We start from the raw sequence: 16,994 nt of genomic DNA on the forward strand, positions 1-16,994 counted from the left end.
TCCCTTTTCTACAATAAATAATGAACATGATAAATTCAAAAGATTTTGAACAAATTTATAAAGGTATTATTGTTCGATTTCAACAACACATATTTATTAAGTTAGTTTGCACTTTAATGAAAAAAAAAATTTACAATAAATTTTATCAATTCTTGATAAACAAGCATCATGAACAAAAATTAAAAGTTAAGGAAATAATTTGGATAACTAAAGTTGGAGGATGAGAGATGCTTGAATTTCATTTTTTTTATGAGAAAAAAAAATGGAGCACAATTTTTTTTCGAAAAAAAAAAAAGTGTCTTTAAAAGAGTGAACGAGAATAAGACTGTCGCAGATCTGATTCATTCTGACCTTGTCAAATCCATTAATAGAATTTTCAATTAAAAAAAATAAATGCACTTAATGACCTAAAGTATGAACCATTCAGATTCAAACTCCATTAAGTGCAAACAAGTGAGGCCCAAGTTTCTCTTCTTTTTTTTAAAAAAAAAAAAGAAGCATGTTGTCATATGTGGAGTCGTGGGACTGCTTCACTACTTGGTCTCGGATTTGAGCCCTGAATATAAAAAAAATCTTGTTGGGAGTGTTACCCTCAATTGGGCCCTGGCTCCGCCTTTACTGGTGGAGTGGTGAGACTGCTTCACTTGGTCTCGCATTTGAGCCCTAGATATGAAAAAATCTTGTTGGGAGCGTTATCCTCAAATGGGCCCTATAGTACGTGATCTGAATTTATTTAGGGCTCCAATACGGGCTCCAAACATCGAATGAAAAAACAAACAAAAAAAACATATATATACTATTCTATAAATCCTTTAATTTTAATTAGGTGTTGTTATAACATCTTCTTCACATATATTTCTTATGCTTTTAACACTGTGAATCAATATTACCCAATTATTATTTCGTTTTATTGGTTTATAATATATTACTATAATGATGATATGGAAATCTTAGCTAGACTTGTTATATATGAAATGTGAAAAAAGAGTCATAAGCAATGGCTGCATGCCACTAAGTGCTTAACAATATTATCTCTTCTAATAGTAATATATAAAGCCTAGTTAATTTTTATGTGCTAGTAATCGTAAAGAACACTACGCAACTTCTGAAAATGAACATTGAATCAACTTGTTGATTAATTAGTCATAACTTATGACTCATTAGGTTCAATAATAACATTATGAAAATCCTAATAAACATCAGCAACTACATGTGTATAACTTAAATTCTTAAAGGATACTCGAAAACTCCCATCAAGACTATAAGGTTCAACGATTATCTTTTTCATCAAAAAAAATGGAAAAATAAAAATAGAAAAGGAAGCAAAAGGCAATATTCCTTCTTGCATACATAGTATTAATTAACTTTAAAAATTGGAATTACTTAGCTTTTGAACTGAAAAAAGAATATAATAGACAGAATCTTCTTTAATTTCTTGTTTAAACAGATAAGCCAGATTCCATAGTGTTTTTGTATTTTTTCATTTGGAATTTCACTTTTTTCTATATATTCCCCAACATGCACCCCCTACTTATTATATTTATTAAAAAAATTATATTTGATTCCTTTGTAAAAATAATCAACTTTTATAAAGATAAGAGTGCTAATGAAGTTATATTATGCATTATGTATGAGTATCAATTTTGACATGCACAATTAATTTAGACAAATAATTAGTAAAAAGGAAGGATTAATTAGTACACTTTTACATCAAGAAGTTTCGAAGAAAAATTGTGTATGATATTTTAGATAAATCTAATAATAAATAGGAAGAGAAAAGTAAAGTATTTGTATATAAAATAGAATATAATTAAGTTTGTACGGTTATGCAGACTACTGACTTTATTAACATAGCTTAAGAACAAATCCTTAAAATTTAGGGGAACTTTCGTAAATAGCTATTATAATAAATTTAATTATGCTTCATAGATATAGTTTTCATATTTACAGAGAGCGTTAAGTCTATATTAGATGAATAATTATCGTGTTTTGCTGGAATAATTATTAAAATACATTTTAAATTATATATATTGTGATATACATACAACGATAACGACATATTTTGAAAGATATTCTTTCGTCTAAGTAGAATGAAAGTAACAACATTTGATAACACCTAAGTTTAATCATATTAAATTATTTAGTTTGTACTTTACCAGGGTACCTCCCCCGCCCCCGCACGCCACACACACACACGTTATACCAATTACCAACTAGTGACAATCTTTAAATAAATCCAAGTATATACAATTATATTCTATATAATATAGTGTTAAATTGCTAGTTGGTGCATGCAAAGCAAATTAAAGTATCCTTTTATCAAGATCAAGGTTGTATCTATATTTGCTTTAGCCTTTAAGAGTGATCGAAAACTAGTTTACTAATAAGAAGAAATTCTAAATAGATGTCCATCCAACCATTTAAATTAAAAATAACTGATGAATGTATAAAAAAAATTATAAGCTATACATAATATGTGTATAATCAATGTATTATCTATGTAAATTAGCTAGAAAAATTAACAATAAATTTAATCAGATAGTTGACAAGTTGTGATCTTCACACAAATAACCGGACAAATTTATTGTTTATTTTTATAAAATTAGTATACATAAATTATACATATCATACAAATGTAATACACGAATGATATATGTATTACATACACATCCATCAATTGTTTTTAGTTTAATTATTTGGATGATCGGCTATTTAAGTTATTTCTCTTAGCTTAGAGTCGTCTTTTAGTCTAACTCATCTCAATTTATGAATCTTTAGATGTTTCTAAGGCCCATACCAGTCATTTTATGAGGCTAACGTTTGGGCTCATAAAATTTGGAGGTCTGGACTTAACCAGAAGACATTTTTTTATCCATAAACCTTGGGCTATGCATTAAGGACTATGGATTATTGTAATTTGTGTGAATAAGAAATTGCTTTAAGGATTTGTACACACCCCTTTTAAAAAGGGTTACTTACCGGTATGTATAGGTAACAAAAAATAATTTTCAACAAAATAGTTATAAGTAGAGATAATGTATTGGTATGTACATATAAATGTATTGATATTGTATAAATAATGTATAAATGATGTATATTTATGCATCAGAGATGTATATCTATATACAATGTTGATACAATAAAGTATACATTATCGAACAATTTTTTTTCAATCTTGACCAACTCAAATCTCCTCTAAATAGTCCCAAAATTAGATATGAGCTCCTAGACTCAATATTTCGAGTTTTCTTACATGTTATTCATTTGAAATGATTCACGTTTGTGGCACAATAATTTTTAAAATCAAGCTTTGAACATGAAAGAAGAAGAAGGTGAAGGAGTACATTAATGGACTATTTAGTCAGTATTTTAGAAAATGCTGGCTTTTTAAATTTCTCATGATGCATGTAATGAAATTGAGTACTATACTTTTTTTTTAGGCGTGCACAAAGGAAATTCCTTTCTTGCCCAATACAACATTGAATATAAAAAAAATACTGTCTATTATTATTATAAAGAATGACACCTTGGACCAATAAACTTGGAGTTCACTACCACCTCACCAAATTAAAACTCCTTGCCATCTTCATTTTAGAAATATTGATTATTTTTGAAGTATTGACGTTATAATATTCTTAACAATGACTCCAAGTTGTTATTACGCGGTGTTTAATATTTGGTTATTTTTTAACGGAGTTTTTCACACATATAAAAAAAATTATTTAAGGGTTCAAATTCAAGACATATGATTAAATGTGAAGGGATTTCAATTAATCATCACAATTCATATTGATTTTAATTTGTCATTTGCTATTGCATTTTATTTTCTCCTCTAATTACATGTATTTTCAAGCATTCATTCATTTCGTGTATTCTTTTTAGAAAAAAAATGTTCTGTATTTTCTTACGTATTGAACGTTTTTTTTTAATTTGGGGTAGTGCTCCAAACAAGATGCTTTTCATATTCAAAGCTCGAACTCAAAATCTTTGATTAAGAATAAAATTATTTCACTACTACACCACATATATGAATCCACGTTGGCCATATTGAAAGTTATGATTCCATAACACCAACGCCTGCGTAATTTTTGTATGTCAAACGATCACCTTTATTATTTTAAAAATTTGAAGCTGGAATAAATAGTCTAATTTGATAAATAAATATTTCTTGCTTTATGAAGCTTCTTTCCATGATGACGTAAATTACACTTTGCATCCTCAAAGTCCACTGTTGCCTCTTTAAATACGTTGAAAGTTAGCTATAAATATCTGGCCAATAATATTCTAGAAAATGAAGACCATTGCAAAATTATATTGTGATAAACTCTACTTTTTTTTAATGATTTAAATTAAACCAACTTTGTCCTACAACACGTATGAATAACGTGGATTAACATTTTATATTTTATTTTATTTTTTAAAAGAAGAAGATTGGACACACAACACAACTATAAATACGACATTTTTGTTGTTCAAATATACAAGGACTTTTAAGATTTTGAACCAAAGACTTTGGGATGTTTGGCTGTTCGTATTGTTTAATCAGAAAATGGTATAATTGAATTTGTTACGAAATTAAGGACATATGTATTAATTTAAATTGGTGAGTATGCTCTAAGTAGAAATGTTATCAAATGAACTTGTTGTTTATAGAGCAATAGTAAAGTAAAGTATGTCAAGGAAATAATAGATCGAAATTAAGATATTGATGTTTCAGTACGAATGTGAAAATAATAAAGTGCGTTTGATTTTTGAATTTGGAGATGATTTAGTTCAAGTTGCTTGAGATCTAAGACTTAGTATAGAAATAATATAGAGCTTGGAGTACAAGAATATCAATGTAATTATAATTTTTAATATTGACAAAAATTCAACCATGTACAAGTAAGTAAAAACTATATTATTTATAGGCACCCAAAGTAATATAATAAATCAGTAACCAATAGGAGAGGTTCACTAGAACCCTAAAGTACTACGCCCAACAGAAATGTTCTATTTGGAAATATTATTACTCGTGCCAGCTAATATTCCTCTGTAATTTGTAGAATCTCATATGGATATATCTAGCGTCACTATTCTTTTGTCCTTTTATTCTCTGTTTTTGAGAACACGAGTCTTTTTTATTCTTCTTTTGTGATTTTGAGCCACGAGTTTCCGTCTTATTTTTTCATAATGACCATCCAATCAACCTAATAAATAAAAAGAATCAAGCTAATCGGTCATTCATTAAATCAAACATTCAAATTGAGTTTCTACCTATTTTCTAATCCCAACCAAAACTGCATATGAAGTATTAAAAAAAATCTTAAATTAGGTTCGAAGAGAAAGATGATTAAAGTATTGTATGATTAAACACAAGTTCACATAAAATTCGCTATTAGGCTTAACAATATAGTTGAAAGGACAAATCTATGAACTTTATTATGCCAAAACGAAAACTATACATATATATCATGAACTTGAATTTTTACGAATGTAATAATAGAGCAAATTTACACAAATCACGATACGATGGTAAAACAAATCTCAATAGAGACGGTGCATCCTTACTACCTACTGAAATGTATGCATGGCCCATGACAGAAAACATACTAATAAAGATAGGTCAAAGAATTTTTTTTGATAATCTTCCAAAATATTGAAATTGGAAGAAGAAAAAAAATTAAAGATGATTTTTTTTTCTTGATGCTGAAACAACTTGTTCTTTCTGACCCGATTTAAAAATAGAATAACTTATTCTTTTTGACCCGATTTAAAAATAGGTGTATATGACATCATAAGAAAGAAAGAGATATAAACATAACAAACCACAAGTTTTATGATACACACTTTTAAGCAAACATTTTGATGTCTATTGTACCAAATTAAGCAGCAATACATGCAAAAAACTTAGGTTGTGATAATCAACTAATTCTTTCACTATAGTTTTCTTAAACCTTTTGGGCCTCATTTAATTGTATTTCATGAAGGTATTTAACTTGATAATTTAAATCTCAAATTGTGATTTATTAGTTTATATATGCTTGAATCTTAATTATCTAAATTTTATTTATAAAATGTATTTATTTTCTTATTTTGAATTTTTCTTAATGGATTTGAATAGATATGTATGATGAAGATTAACAAGAAAAATATTATATATTCAAGGATCTTTGCAAAGATGACATTTTACCACAATCATATCCACTCTCATAATTGTTGTCACTCTCGCACACCATTATCAAACTACCGTGATCAACGATTCATTGTCGTCAATCATTGCAGTGAGTTATCATCATCATTAACCATCATATACAATTATCATTATCATAATAACCACCGATCATCATTGTACGTGACTATTATATATCATCGCCCTGCATCATTATCAATAACTATCATTATTAACTATCACTATCATCTTCAATAATTATTAATTATCATCACTGATCATTAACTATTACTGTCAACTACAACCACCAGTAGCTGGTACCCATATTCACGTCAACAGTCAATACCAACATCCATCGACACCCAAAACAAACACCATTAACTGTCGCCATCACCAACTACAACATATTTTTAAAAATAATTTACTAAAATAACATGAACACTTGAGGGTGGGGAGGGAAAGTAGATCCTTTGTGTAAATAATAAACCTTGATGGTTTTGAACTTATATTTGGAGAGTAATATAGAGAATAGGGTTGGAATGCCCTCTAATGTCATTAATACTTGCCTAAAAATTATCACATCTACTCAATAACTAAGACGTGTGTCATTTTTTCTTACTTTTGAATTTGTTTTTCATCTTTAATCTCATTTTCCGTTGACTAGCTAGACACACACATTTACATAGCATAATACAAATCAATTTGAATGTATCACACATGAAACGTCACGTAAAACTCCACATAAGATTTATATGTCTACTTGTTCAATTTTATATAAGTTAAATTATCTATTTATATCCAAAATAAAAACTGAATCAAATTAAAAAACACATTTACATATTATCCTTTATCTATCCATCTCGATATCACCATAGTTGGACGGAAGGTCCAATAGTTTTTCGAATTCTATTTGTTGTATGATTGTATCTACCAATATAGTGGTAATTTATTTCCCTCCTTTAAATTTGGGTCAGCATTAAATTGTCAATTGTAGCTAATACTGCATTTATCAACTTTATTTATTTATTCACCTTATTTATTTATATTATGTAGTATTTATATTGTGATATATATATATATTTTATAGTAGTTTTTCTTTAACCCAGATGATCTGGGTCGCCCCCATTGTTTGAAAAAAAACGACCCCCTGAGAGAGCTCAAACAGTGGATCTGACGCAAACCCACTTAGATTTTCTTGTTTACAGCCCTCAGATCTCTTCAAAAAAATCGATTCTTTGTGTAATCTAATTGATTGATTTTCCTCTTTTTTCGAAGTTTTCTCTGCAATCCAACAGTAATTGGGTTGTAAAAAAGGAATCTTTTTAAGGTGGAAGGCACAATTAACAATGGGGTCGAAGAAGAAAACAGCATCCCAGAAAAATTCTCGTTCTGCTTCTCCAGTTAAAGAGATGGCAATTTCAGGCAAGTTTTTGGTTTGGGGTTCTCTTTGTTTTATTTTATTTTTAATGGATAACTAGGGAAGAGGAAAAGATAGAGTTGTTAATGGATTAGGTTGTGATTTTGGATATGGGTATGTATTAATACTTGCTAGAAATAAATAAATGTAGCATCTTTGTTAATTTGATGACTGCATCTACTGTATGAAGGTGTAAATCTGAGTCCTTAATGTTGAATTAATGAACAATTGTGTTTTGTTGGGTGGGGGTGGGGGGGTGGGGGGTGGGGAGACAAAATATTGTTATTGTAATTTCTCCTGTTGTGGGATGTGTAGCTATTTTTCTCATAATTGCTTGTAATAAGCATGGTGTTGTTTTTATGGAGAATCTTGGAAAATTTATTGTTGAGGAATCTAGATACATGGAGTCAAAAGTGAGGAAAATGCTTAACTAAGAAAATAGATTGTAATGGGTCAATTTTAGTACAGTGTTATGGTCGTGCAACAAGGTATGGAGTTATTGAGATATACCAATGAGTTTTTTGGATCATTCCGAGGCACGTGGAATCAGAAGAACCGATGTGGCAATACCGTGTCAATTTAAGTTGTTTGTATGCGTTCTGCTTATCATTGTGTTTTTTTGTTTTGTTTATGGTATCAAAACATGAATGCTGAACCCATTATGCATCTTGGTTGATGTATCCTTCTTCATGGGATGGGATCATGTCTTTTAAGTATGTTGATTTAAGCAGTTGTCTGTTTAATCATTCCAGTCACTGTGGAGACTGGAGAATATTATATAGATGTTATAAACAGTCACGGACAGAAGATATGTCTGCAGTTTTTGTTGCGTTTCTAATGGATTGTTTGGCTGTAGCATCACAAAGGTGACACTTATCAGGAGAAGTATCAGTCTGTGGCAGAAGAAACTTGGTCATTCATGTCCTACTTTATGCACCTTAGTCTTCGTGGTCATATGTTTAATTCTATTGAACATTTTCCTGTTTTCCCTATGTACTCAGATAGTGAACTCCTATACTGGAAGTCCTGTACTCATTTCATTTGGTTTAATAAGGTCATCTCATCAGCTTCTTTTTGGAGAACAGACAGTTATCTATAATTGTGGGTTTGATGTCTCATTGGCATTTAAATATAAGATGAAGTGTTTCAAAGTAGTACCATTTAGTAGGTTCTCATCTGGACTAGATTAGTTGAAGCTTCATCCTAGTTTTGTAATTTGGTTAAAGATCATCTACTTCATTTGGAGATTGCTGTGTCAGTAGTCCATTTTTAGCACAGCTAAGCATTAAACTAGATAATACTCATTGGGGTCGTTTTGGTAGAGTGTATAAGAATAATGCTAAATATAGTGTGTTAGTAATGTTTGTATTAGTTATGCTTGCATTTATTATACATAGGATATTTTTATACATTGTCCGGTTTGGTGCGTTAAAAATAGCATGCATTGTATAAAAAAATTTATTTACAAAGATACCGTCCACAATTATGGTGGAAAAGATGTAAAAAAGGTTTTGAGGGGCAATTGAGTCTTTAACGATGCTAATGCATGCATTAAAACCATTGCATTACTAATACCTAGAAATCCATAAATCCATGGTATTAGTAATACACACCTTAATACACAATAGAGTGTATAACTAATGCAAGACATTGGTTCGAAAAGAGTACCAAACAAGGTACTAGTAATACCTAAGTTGTGCGGACTCTTCACTTTCGATGCCGCACCCGTGTCTGATTCTCCAAAAATACACTACTTTTGGCGAATCCGACACGCACCCCTTGACATTATTGAAGAGTCCGAGTAACATAGAGTAATACACAAAGATAATGCATGCATTATTTTTCCTAATACACTCTCTACCGAATGTCCCCTTTTAGTTTGAATACGTGGAGTAAAATATACAACATAGAATAATAACTGGCAGGGATTAAAGTCAGTGGAACATATTTCATACACTGAACCACATCTGCACTGGTTTAAAGTGGATGAAGTCAGATTGAAGCAAATTATTTATAGCCAATATGCTAAATTCCCTATAAATCCTGTTTAGTATTGTCCCAGATTTGTCATGAAGGTATAATCCAGACCCCAATGGAGTTAGTTGTGGATTGGAAAAGCTAGGATCCCACTTTGTTGTACTATGCAGAGTTTGATCAATATTTTATGTTTATATCCCTTACATCTGTTTTTTTGAGATTGTTTCTTATTTTGTGCCGAAGCACTTTCTTTACATGCTTTCGACTGAGAAGGGGGTCCACCTTCTTCTTTTAATTATTTTTCATGAATGTGGTGTCTGAGCCAATTTTCGCGCACCTCAACTAATTCCACGGGATACATGCCACCTCCCACTAGCAATAGGTACCATGTAACTTTGTTCACCAAGGCTAGGACAGATGGGAAGAATCACTTAGTGTTTTTTTTTGTCTCCGTTGGGATTTGAATCTGAGACCTCATGGCTCTCAACCACTTCATTGACATGGCGAAGATGAAATGTTAAGGCCTTTGAAGTTTTTGATTTTTCTCAATATTTTTTTCCCTATTTTTTGGTAGTTGTTTTCTCCTTTTATTTAAGCCCCAATCTTATTTCGGTTGAGACTTTTGTTATCCGCAACAGTGCCATATTTATTCCAATTCTGGGTAGAGCCGTGGAGCAGTGCGACTTTCGTTTGATAATATCATTTAACATATGGTTACTAGATGGCTGATAAACATGATGAGCTAGAATTACATGATGCATTGTGCGCTTCTCTTTATATTTTTATAAAATGTGAGATTTGGAATGTCCTTTTGATTCTGAAGACATGGAAAGACAACTTAAGGCATGTGGCCAGAAGAGAAAATTTGTAGAAATTGAAACATTCATGTTCTTGAACTATGATATATCAAACTTCTCAGAAAGTAACACTTACCTTTCTAAATAAAAAGAACTTGGAAAGTAGCTTTTTTAGGAACTGCTATTATCGCCAAATTTAGAAGGTATTATCTTTTAGATTGTGTAACTTATAGAGATAAAAGAATAAAAAAGTAACTTGAAGAGATAAAAGTTCTAATATTTGGAAGCTTATGTCATACCTCTGGTATCATGGTATGTATGAGGATAACAAATAGTACACTTTAGTTAACTGAATGAGAACTTTATCAAAAAACAAATAGTACACTTTAGTTAACTGAATGAGAAATTCAATTCTTTTCTGAAAAATGATTGTAGAATTATCAATGAGAAAACTCAAAAGTTCTAATTGATATGATTGAACAAAATAATTAGTAAAGTAATAGGCATGTCTCATCAATTTGGTTGATCAAAAAGAAACAATCAACCCATCAAAAAAAATAATCTAACAATAAGAAACGAAAATATTTTATCTATGGGGCATATTGTAGGAAGGAGAACGTGTTCACAGTTTGCATATAATTATTTAGCACATTTTAGAAGAAAGCTTATTGGTGATGCTGATTGTCTAGACAGATTTGAAAAGAGAAGAAAGTAAGGGACAAAATGTCACAAACCAAGGGGACAGTCTATATTCTTAACAGAGAGAGGGGTGGGGGGCGGGCTGTATGCTCCTGTTAAGGAGAAGGAGACATTGCTTTCTAAAGTTACTTGACTGAGTTAATTGCTATTGCCTTGCAGATCATAGTGCGAAGCATCAAAAGGATTTAGAAAATTTGAATCTGTTGACACAGCCTTTCAGAACACTCAAGCTTTTCAGTATGGCGATGATGCAGTATCTTATGAAGTCGATAGCATATCTTTTGTCGCATCGATGGTGTATGCTTTTCAGTATGATTGCTGGACTTGCCTTAATACTTCTTGTGACAACCGATGGTCCTCATGTAAAGGTATGCTTCATCAATTTCAGATGCTTTTTTAGTGGATAAAGATGGTTACTTGTACCATCATCATAATATGTGTCTTGCACCCAAGGGCGGGGATTGTGGTCAATGTAGTGGAAAATGCCCTGAGAGACCAAGGTTCAGATTCCGAAAAAGACCAAAAATAAAAACATTGGGTGATTTTTCACATTGGCCTAAGCCTTGGTGGGAGGCAATATGTAATTGGTGTTGTAGTTGAGGTGTACGCAAGTTAGCATGGATACCACCGTTACCTAACACAAAACACATGTCTACTTAAGAAGAAGAACTTTATTTCTTGTTACTGGAAGTCGACAATTGGTCAACTTAAATCTGGGTTTTCCATTGTTACATCACTAAGTGAACTGTTTGTTTGGATCCTTTTGGCAATTTTCAATTATTTTGTTGAGGAGTTAAAAAATGTCATATATCTATTTTCCTCAGCTTGTATGATACATGTGATGCCGAAAGGAATGGGATAGATATAGAGGACTCATATAGCGACCCAACTAGTTTCGAAGAGGCGTTGTTTGGTTGTTTTGTGGTACCTATTATGTTGTATTTAAACTCAGTCCTGTCAGTGCTAATATAACATGTCTGTTTCAATGCAGCATGTTGAGGAGGTTCTTAAACATCTCCAGTTTGGATTATGGTGGGTGGCTCTTGGTGTGGCGTCTTCTATTGGCCTTGGTAAGCAGCATTCACTGTTAGATTTTTTAGCTTCTTATGTTTAATGGCTTCTATATTGGAGGGAGACCTATCTACTTGAATCTCCATAAATAGAACTTGGTAATAGTAATGGGGATTTAACTTGCTTTTTTCTAGCTTTTCCATAAAAAATCTTTGATCCACTGTTTCGTTGCCATGTTGCAGGGTCTGGTTTGCACACTTTTGTCCTTTATCTGGGCCCTCATATTGCTTTATTTACGATAAAAGCAATGAAGTGTGGGCGAGTTGACCTCAAAATGGCTCCCTATGATACAATACAATTTCAAAAAACTCCTTTATGGCTTCATAAAGATTGTTCAGAGTTTGGCCCCCCTGTATTTTCATCTTCACATGGCACAAGTGTTCCTCTTAGTAGCATACTGCTCCAATTGCAGTTAGAGGCTGTTTTATGGGGCCTTGGAACCGCACTTGGAGAGCTTCCCCCATATTTTATTTCAAGAGCAGGTTCGTCTACGCTATCTTTTGTCTATAAGCCTACATCTGTATTGGGTAGATAGTTCAAACCTGCAGCACAAACCTATTTTGAAGCTACTGGTCTTAGTATATTAGGCTGTATTCAACCTTGCAGTGTGTTTAAAGATACTCACTTGTAATTTGGAAAGTTCACGCTTTTTTCAATCAAGAATTAAATTATTTGATTTACTTTTTTGAGTTTTAAATACGTGCCCAATGGGACTTGCTTTGTCGTCCGGGCCTTCAATCTTTTAGAACAGTGGTAGGAATTTGATTTTCCTTGGTCAATCAGATGTACCTTGGGAGCCTAGATGTGCATAGCTTTTGCTATATTTTAGAAATATTTTTCATTTTTTGATAAATCAAGACCATAATTTGGAGACTTGTATTTTCTATTTGTTTACAATCTTGTCAGATGCAAAAGAACATTTTGAAGCTAATGTATTTGCATACCTTTATGCAGCAAGCCTCTCAGGCAGTAAAGTGGAAGCAATGGAAGAACTAGATACCTCTTCTGAAAACAATGGATTTATAGCTACTCGTCTGACTCAAATGAAGCGATGGTTTTTTTCCCATGCACAATGTTTGAACTTCTTCACAATTCTAATACTTGCTTCGGTTAGTCCAAATCTATATATAAATCTATCTTCTATTCATCCGGAGAACCATGCACAGAGGATAAACTTGATGACCTTAGTTTTGTATGCAGATACTATGTTCCTTACGCTATACACTAGAGCATCATCCTCTCCCCAACCCCAAAGTGAAGTTGATTTTTTGTTGACTGTAAAAAACAGATTTGGTTTTTAGTACAAAATTATGGTTTTAATTTGATTATGTCTCTGCAAGCCACTGAACTTCCTGTAACTACAGAGAGCTGTAGTAAAGGTGGTGACCAGAAGTTCGGCAGGCCAGAGTAAACTGGCTTTTGGGGATGTTTGTCACTTGACGTTATAATAATCAAACAAATGTGTTGGTCCTGTAACTTTCACAATTGTGTCATACAGCATCTTCTTGAAGGAATTTTGTGTGGATTTCGAAAATATATTGTGATTATTCAAAACTTGGGAAGATCCCAATAGTGTAATCTCCAAAAAAAGTAATTAGAACTGGGACATACAGGACAAATATAATTTCAATTTTATCTTTTATCCTTTCTCTTTTCCTTGTTCTGTAGTTTTGGATTAGCTGCGTATGGTGGTATCTTTCAGTTAGCATGCAGATATATCCTCTCAAATAGTATAGACTGTTCTAATGGAAGTGCCTTTTGTAGGTTCCGAATCCTCTATTTGATCTTGCTGGCATAATGTGTGGACAATTTGGGATCCCATTTTGGAAGTTCTTTTTTGCAACTTTGATTGGAAAGGCCATCATTAAAACTCACATACAGGTCTGTCAACTCTAATGTTCTGCATTCATGAGTTTCAACATCTTAGACGCAGTTTCAATTTAGTTTAGTTTTGGCGTCATGTAAGATCTTTTCATTTGCTTTCTCGGCCACCCTTTTCAGACTGGCCAATTTATTAAACATGTTGATCCTGATAGAGATGTGTTGTTTGACTATCCTTCTGCAGACCGTGTTTATAATTTCAGTTTGCAACAACCAACTTCTTTATTGGGTGGAAACCAAGATGATTCGGATGCTTAGTTTTATACCTGGTCTCGAAACCATGTTACCCAAAATCATTGCGAAGCTCCATTCCATGAAAGACAAGTATATGGCTACCAAAACTCCTTCCACTTCAAATATAAAGGTATAGTTCATCTAATACTATTGTATGTGGTTAAATTCCTTAGTTTATCGTTCTCCATCTTAATTGAAACTCATAATCTTTGTCAGGTGAACAAATGGGATTTCTCATTTGCTTCAGTTTGGAACGGCGTGGTAACCATCATGCTACTGAACTTTTTCGTTAAGATTGTAAATGCTACTGCACAGCGGTATTTAAAAAGACAGCAAGAAGAGGAATTGGCTAGTCTGAAGAACAAATCATCTTGAAGGAAATCAGATAACCCCCTCTTCATTCTCATAGATTTGTTTTTCGGTCAAGCTTTTTCTTTCCGCTATCTACCTTTGTTAAATAGGAGTTACGAAGTGATTGGTGGCTACTTGGAGACTCGGCACCAGCAAGTCCATTTCACAAAACTTTGTACAAAAGAACACTAGTCAGTCTCACAAGTTCATTGACTATGTAACTTCAAGAAAAAACATTAGTTAGGGGTGCCATTGTTGACAAAATTGGTGATCAGGAAACTGGAAAACTCATTATTGGGCAAATGCTTCAACATTTAGAAAGTGAAGATACATTTTCTGCATTTATAAACAGGCCTGTTTTTTTAGTATAGCGTTAGTGCTCTGCTGTTCTTCCCTCTTTTTTCTTTCATCAGTTAAAATTCATCGATTCATTGAAGTCGTGCTTGGCACGGACAAAATATTTGTATTGTACCGTTTGCTGGAATTATTATTTTTATGTATCATCGTCATCAGTGCTTTGATGTTCTTCTCTCTGATCTCGTCCATTGGCATTCTGATCGTGGTCATTCATAGATAGTCGGGCACTTTTAGTGATAGTCACAGCTCTGAGATAGGAAAGCTTCTTCACAATTTTGTTATGAAGGGGATCCGTGGAGTAACGTAAAGTCATCTCATCTCATGTGACTTACGTGAGATTACTCATTAATGCTTGTGTCATGATAGACTCCGACCTATAGGGTAGTGTTTTAAATGAATAAGTAAAAACGAATAGAGGAAGTAATAAAAAAAGAGTGGAGTGATCAAGAAGCAATTAAATTCGACTTTATATAATAAAATGCTATTGAAATTGAAAATATAGTAGGTGTCATCATCACTTGCGTAATCTTTATATTATACTGATTATTTTATTAATTATTCAATTAATAGTCAGTAATCATCGTTTAAATCAAGATAATTGTAACCACAACCATTTGTCATTTTATAAGTTCAACATTAAATAAACTTCACATCAGTCTTCATGTCTACGTGCTTAAAATATTAAGATCCTAATCACTAGTACTATCGTCAACTTAATTAATCAATAATTAATTATTATATTATATGAGTTTCCTCCAAGTCAGGTGATTTAATTAACAAATCAATTTTGATTCCTTTTTTCTTTCAATAAGAATCCAAAGATAATGTGTCCATGTTATCTACTAATTTAATTCATTAAAAGAGATCTTTATTTTTAATAAAACTTTGTCCCATCAGGCCATTAAAATTCATATTGGACAACTAATGGAATATTTATTACTCCCTCCGTCCCTTTTTACTTGTCCACTTTAGAAATGGCACACAGATTAAGGCAACAATGATTAGCACAGTGAAGTTACAATTTTACCCTTATGACAACTTTTCATTTCAAAATTACAATCACTTCCAAGTGAAATAAATTGGAGGGAAACAACACACTTTTACAAGGGTATAATAGGAAAAAATTTGTTGTCTTTTCTTGATTTGTGAAAATGGACAAGTAAATAGGGACATCCAAAAAAGGAAATATGGACAAGTAAAAAGGGACGGAGGGAGTAGTTGGTTTCAACCTAGGGATTCCTATAATCAAGATGTCTAATATTTAAATAAACCAAAATGGATATGTACATGTACATGTAATTATATATATTATCAATACGAGTTGTGATGAAGTAGTTCTACATATTTCAACAAAGATTTTGAGTTCGAGCCTAATATAAAAATATTTTTATTAGGAAATATTTTATATTATATGATACTTTGTAAGTCAAATTTAAATTTAATCAGACCTCAATATTGATAATGAATACTAAAAAATGAAATCTAAAAGAAATATTATCTTTACCACCCACCCCATCTAGGGGGGTTAGGGCATTGTGGGGTTGGGGAGACAAGAAAGCAACCACTTTTGACAAATTAAGTAATGATGGAATTATATATTAGTGAAGCATATGTAGGGACTAGTAAAATGCATTAAGTTAATAATGGGTCCAATTTGGCTTAGTGACTGAAATGTGGGGCTTTATTTGGTGGGTGATTTCAGTGTCAGAAACTACACTATAGTTTTATAATAATAAAAATATTGGTGGTAGATCCAATATTTGTTTTTAATGGCTTAAATAGTAAGTTACTCATATCTACTTGGTTTGCTTTTATTTTTCTCTTAAATTTCACTTTGTTTAACTTGTTTTTGACAAGTATCACCTTTTTGAAGATCTCCTCATTATTTCATTAGATTTTGTCACATCATAATTTAATTAAAATTTACTCGCATCAAATGTTTACATCAATAGAATGTCATATAAATATAAAATTATACTTTCTCCATATCAAGATGTTTACATATTTTGTTTTTTATAAGTCAAACTATATGAATTCTGATTAATATTTTAGGATATTC

General features: G+C 31.8%; 1 protein-coding gene across 1 annotated transcript; it reads left to right on the forward strand.

Moving 5' to 3' along the window:
- Positions 1-7,239: 7,239 nt before the first annotated feature.
- Positions 7,240-14,943, forward strand: LOC125870868 (vacuole membrane protein KMS1). The gene is made up of 8 exons (XM_049551419.1): positions 7,240-7,573; positions 11,201-11,409; positions 12,033-12,111; positions 12,295-12,594; positions 13,067-13,221; positions 13,877-13,993; positions 14,178-14,357; positions 14,444-14,943. The coding sequence occupies exons 1-8, from the start codon at positions 7,498-7,500 to the stop codon at positions 14,600-14,602; spliced, it is 1,275 nt and encodes a 424-aa protein (XP_049407376.1). The 5' UTR covers positions 7,240-7,497; the 3' UTR covers positions 14,603-14,943.
- Positions 14,944-16,994: the final 2,051 nt, after the last annotated feature.

The sequence above is a fragment of the Solanum stenotomum genome, chromosome 7 (assembly GCF_019186545.1).
Source record: "Solanum stenotomum isolate F172 chromosome 7, ASM1918654v1, whole genome shotgun sequence".
Classification (NCBI taxonomy): domain Eukaryota; kingdom Viridiplantae; phylum Streptophyta; class Magnoliopsida; order Solanales; family Solanaceae; genus Solanum; species Solanum stenotomum.

Coding starts and splice junctions, on each gene's coding strand:
- LOC125870868 (XM_049551419.1), top strand. CDS start 7,498: ATGGGGTCGAAGAAGAAAACAGCATCCCAGAAAAATTCTCGTTCTGCT. Junction 12,595..13,066: donor ATATTTTATTTCAAGAGCAG/GTTCGTCTACGC, acceptor ACCTTTATGCAG/CAAGCCTCTCAGGCAGTAAA. Junction 14,358..14,443: donor CTTCCACTTCAAATATAAAG/GTATAGTTCATC, acceptor AATCTTTGTCAG/GTGAACAAATGGGATTTCTC.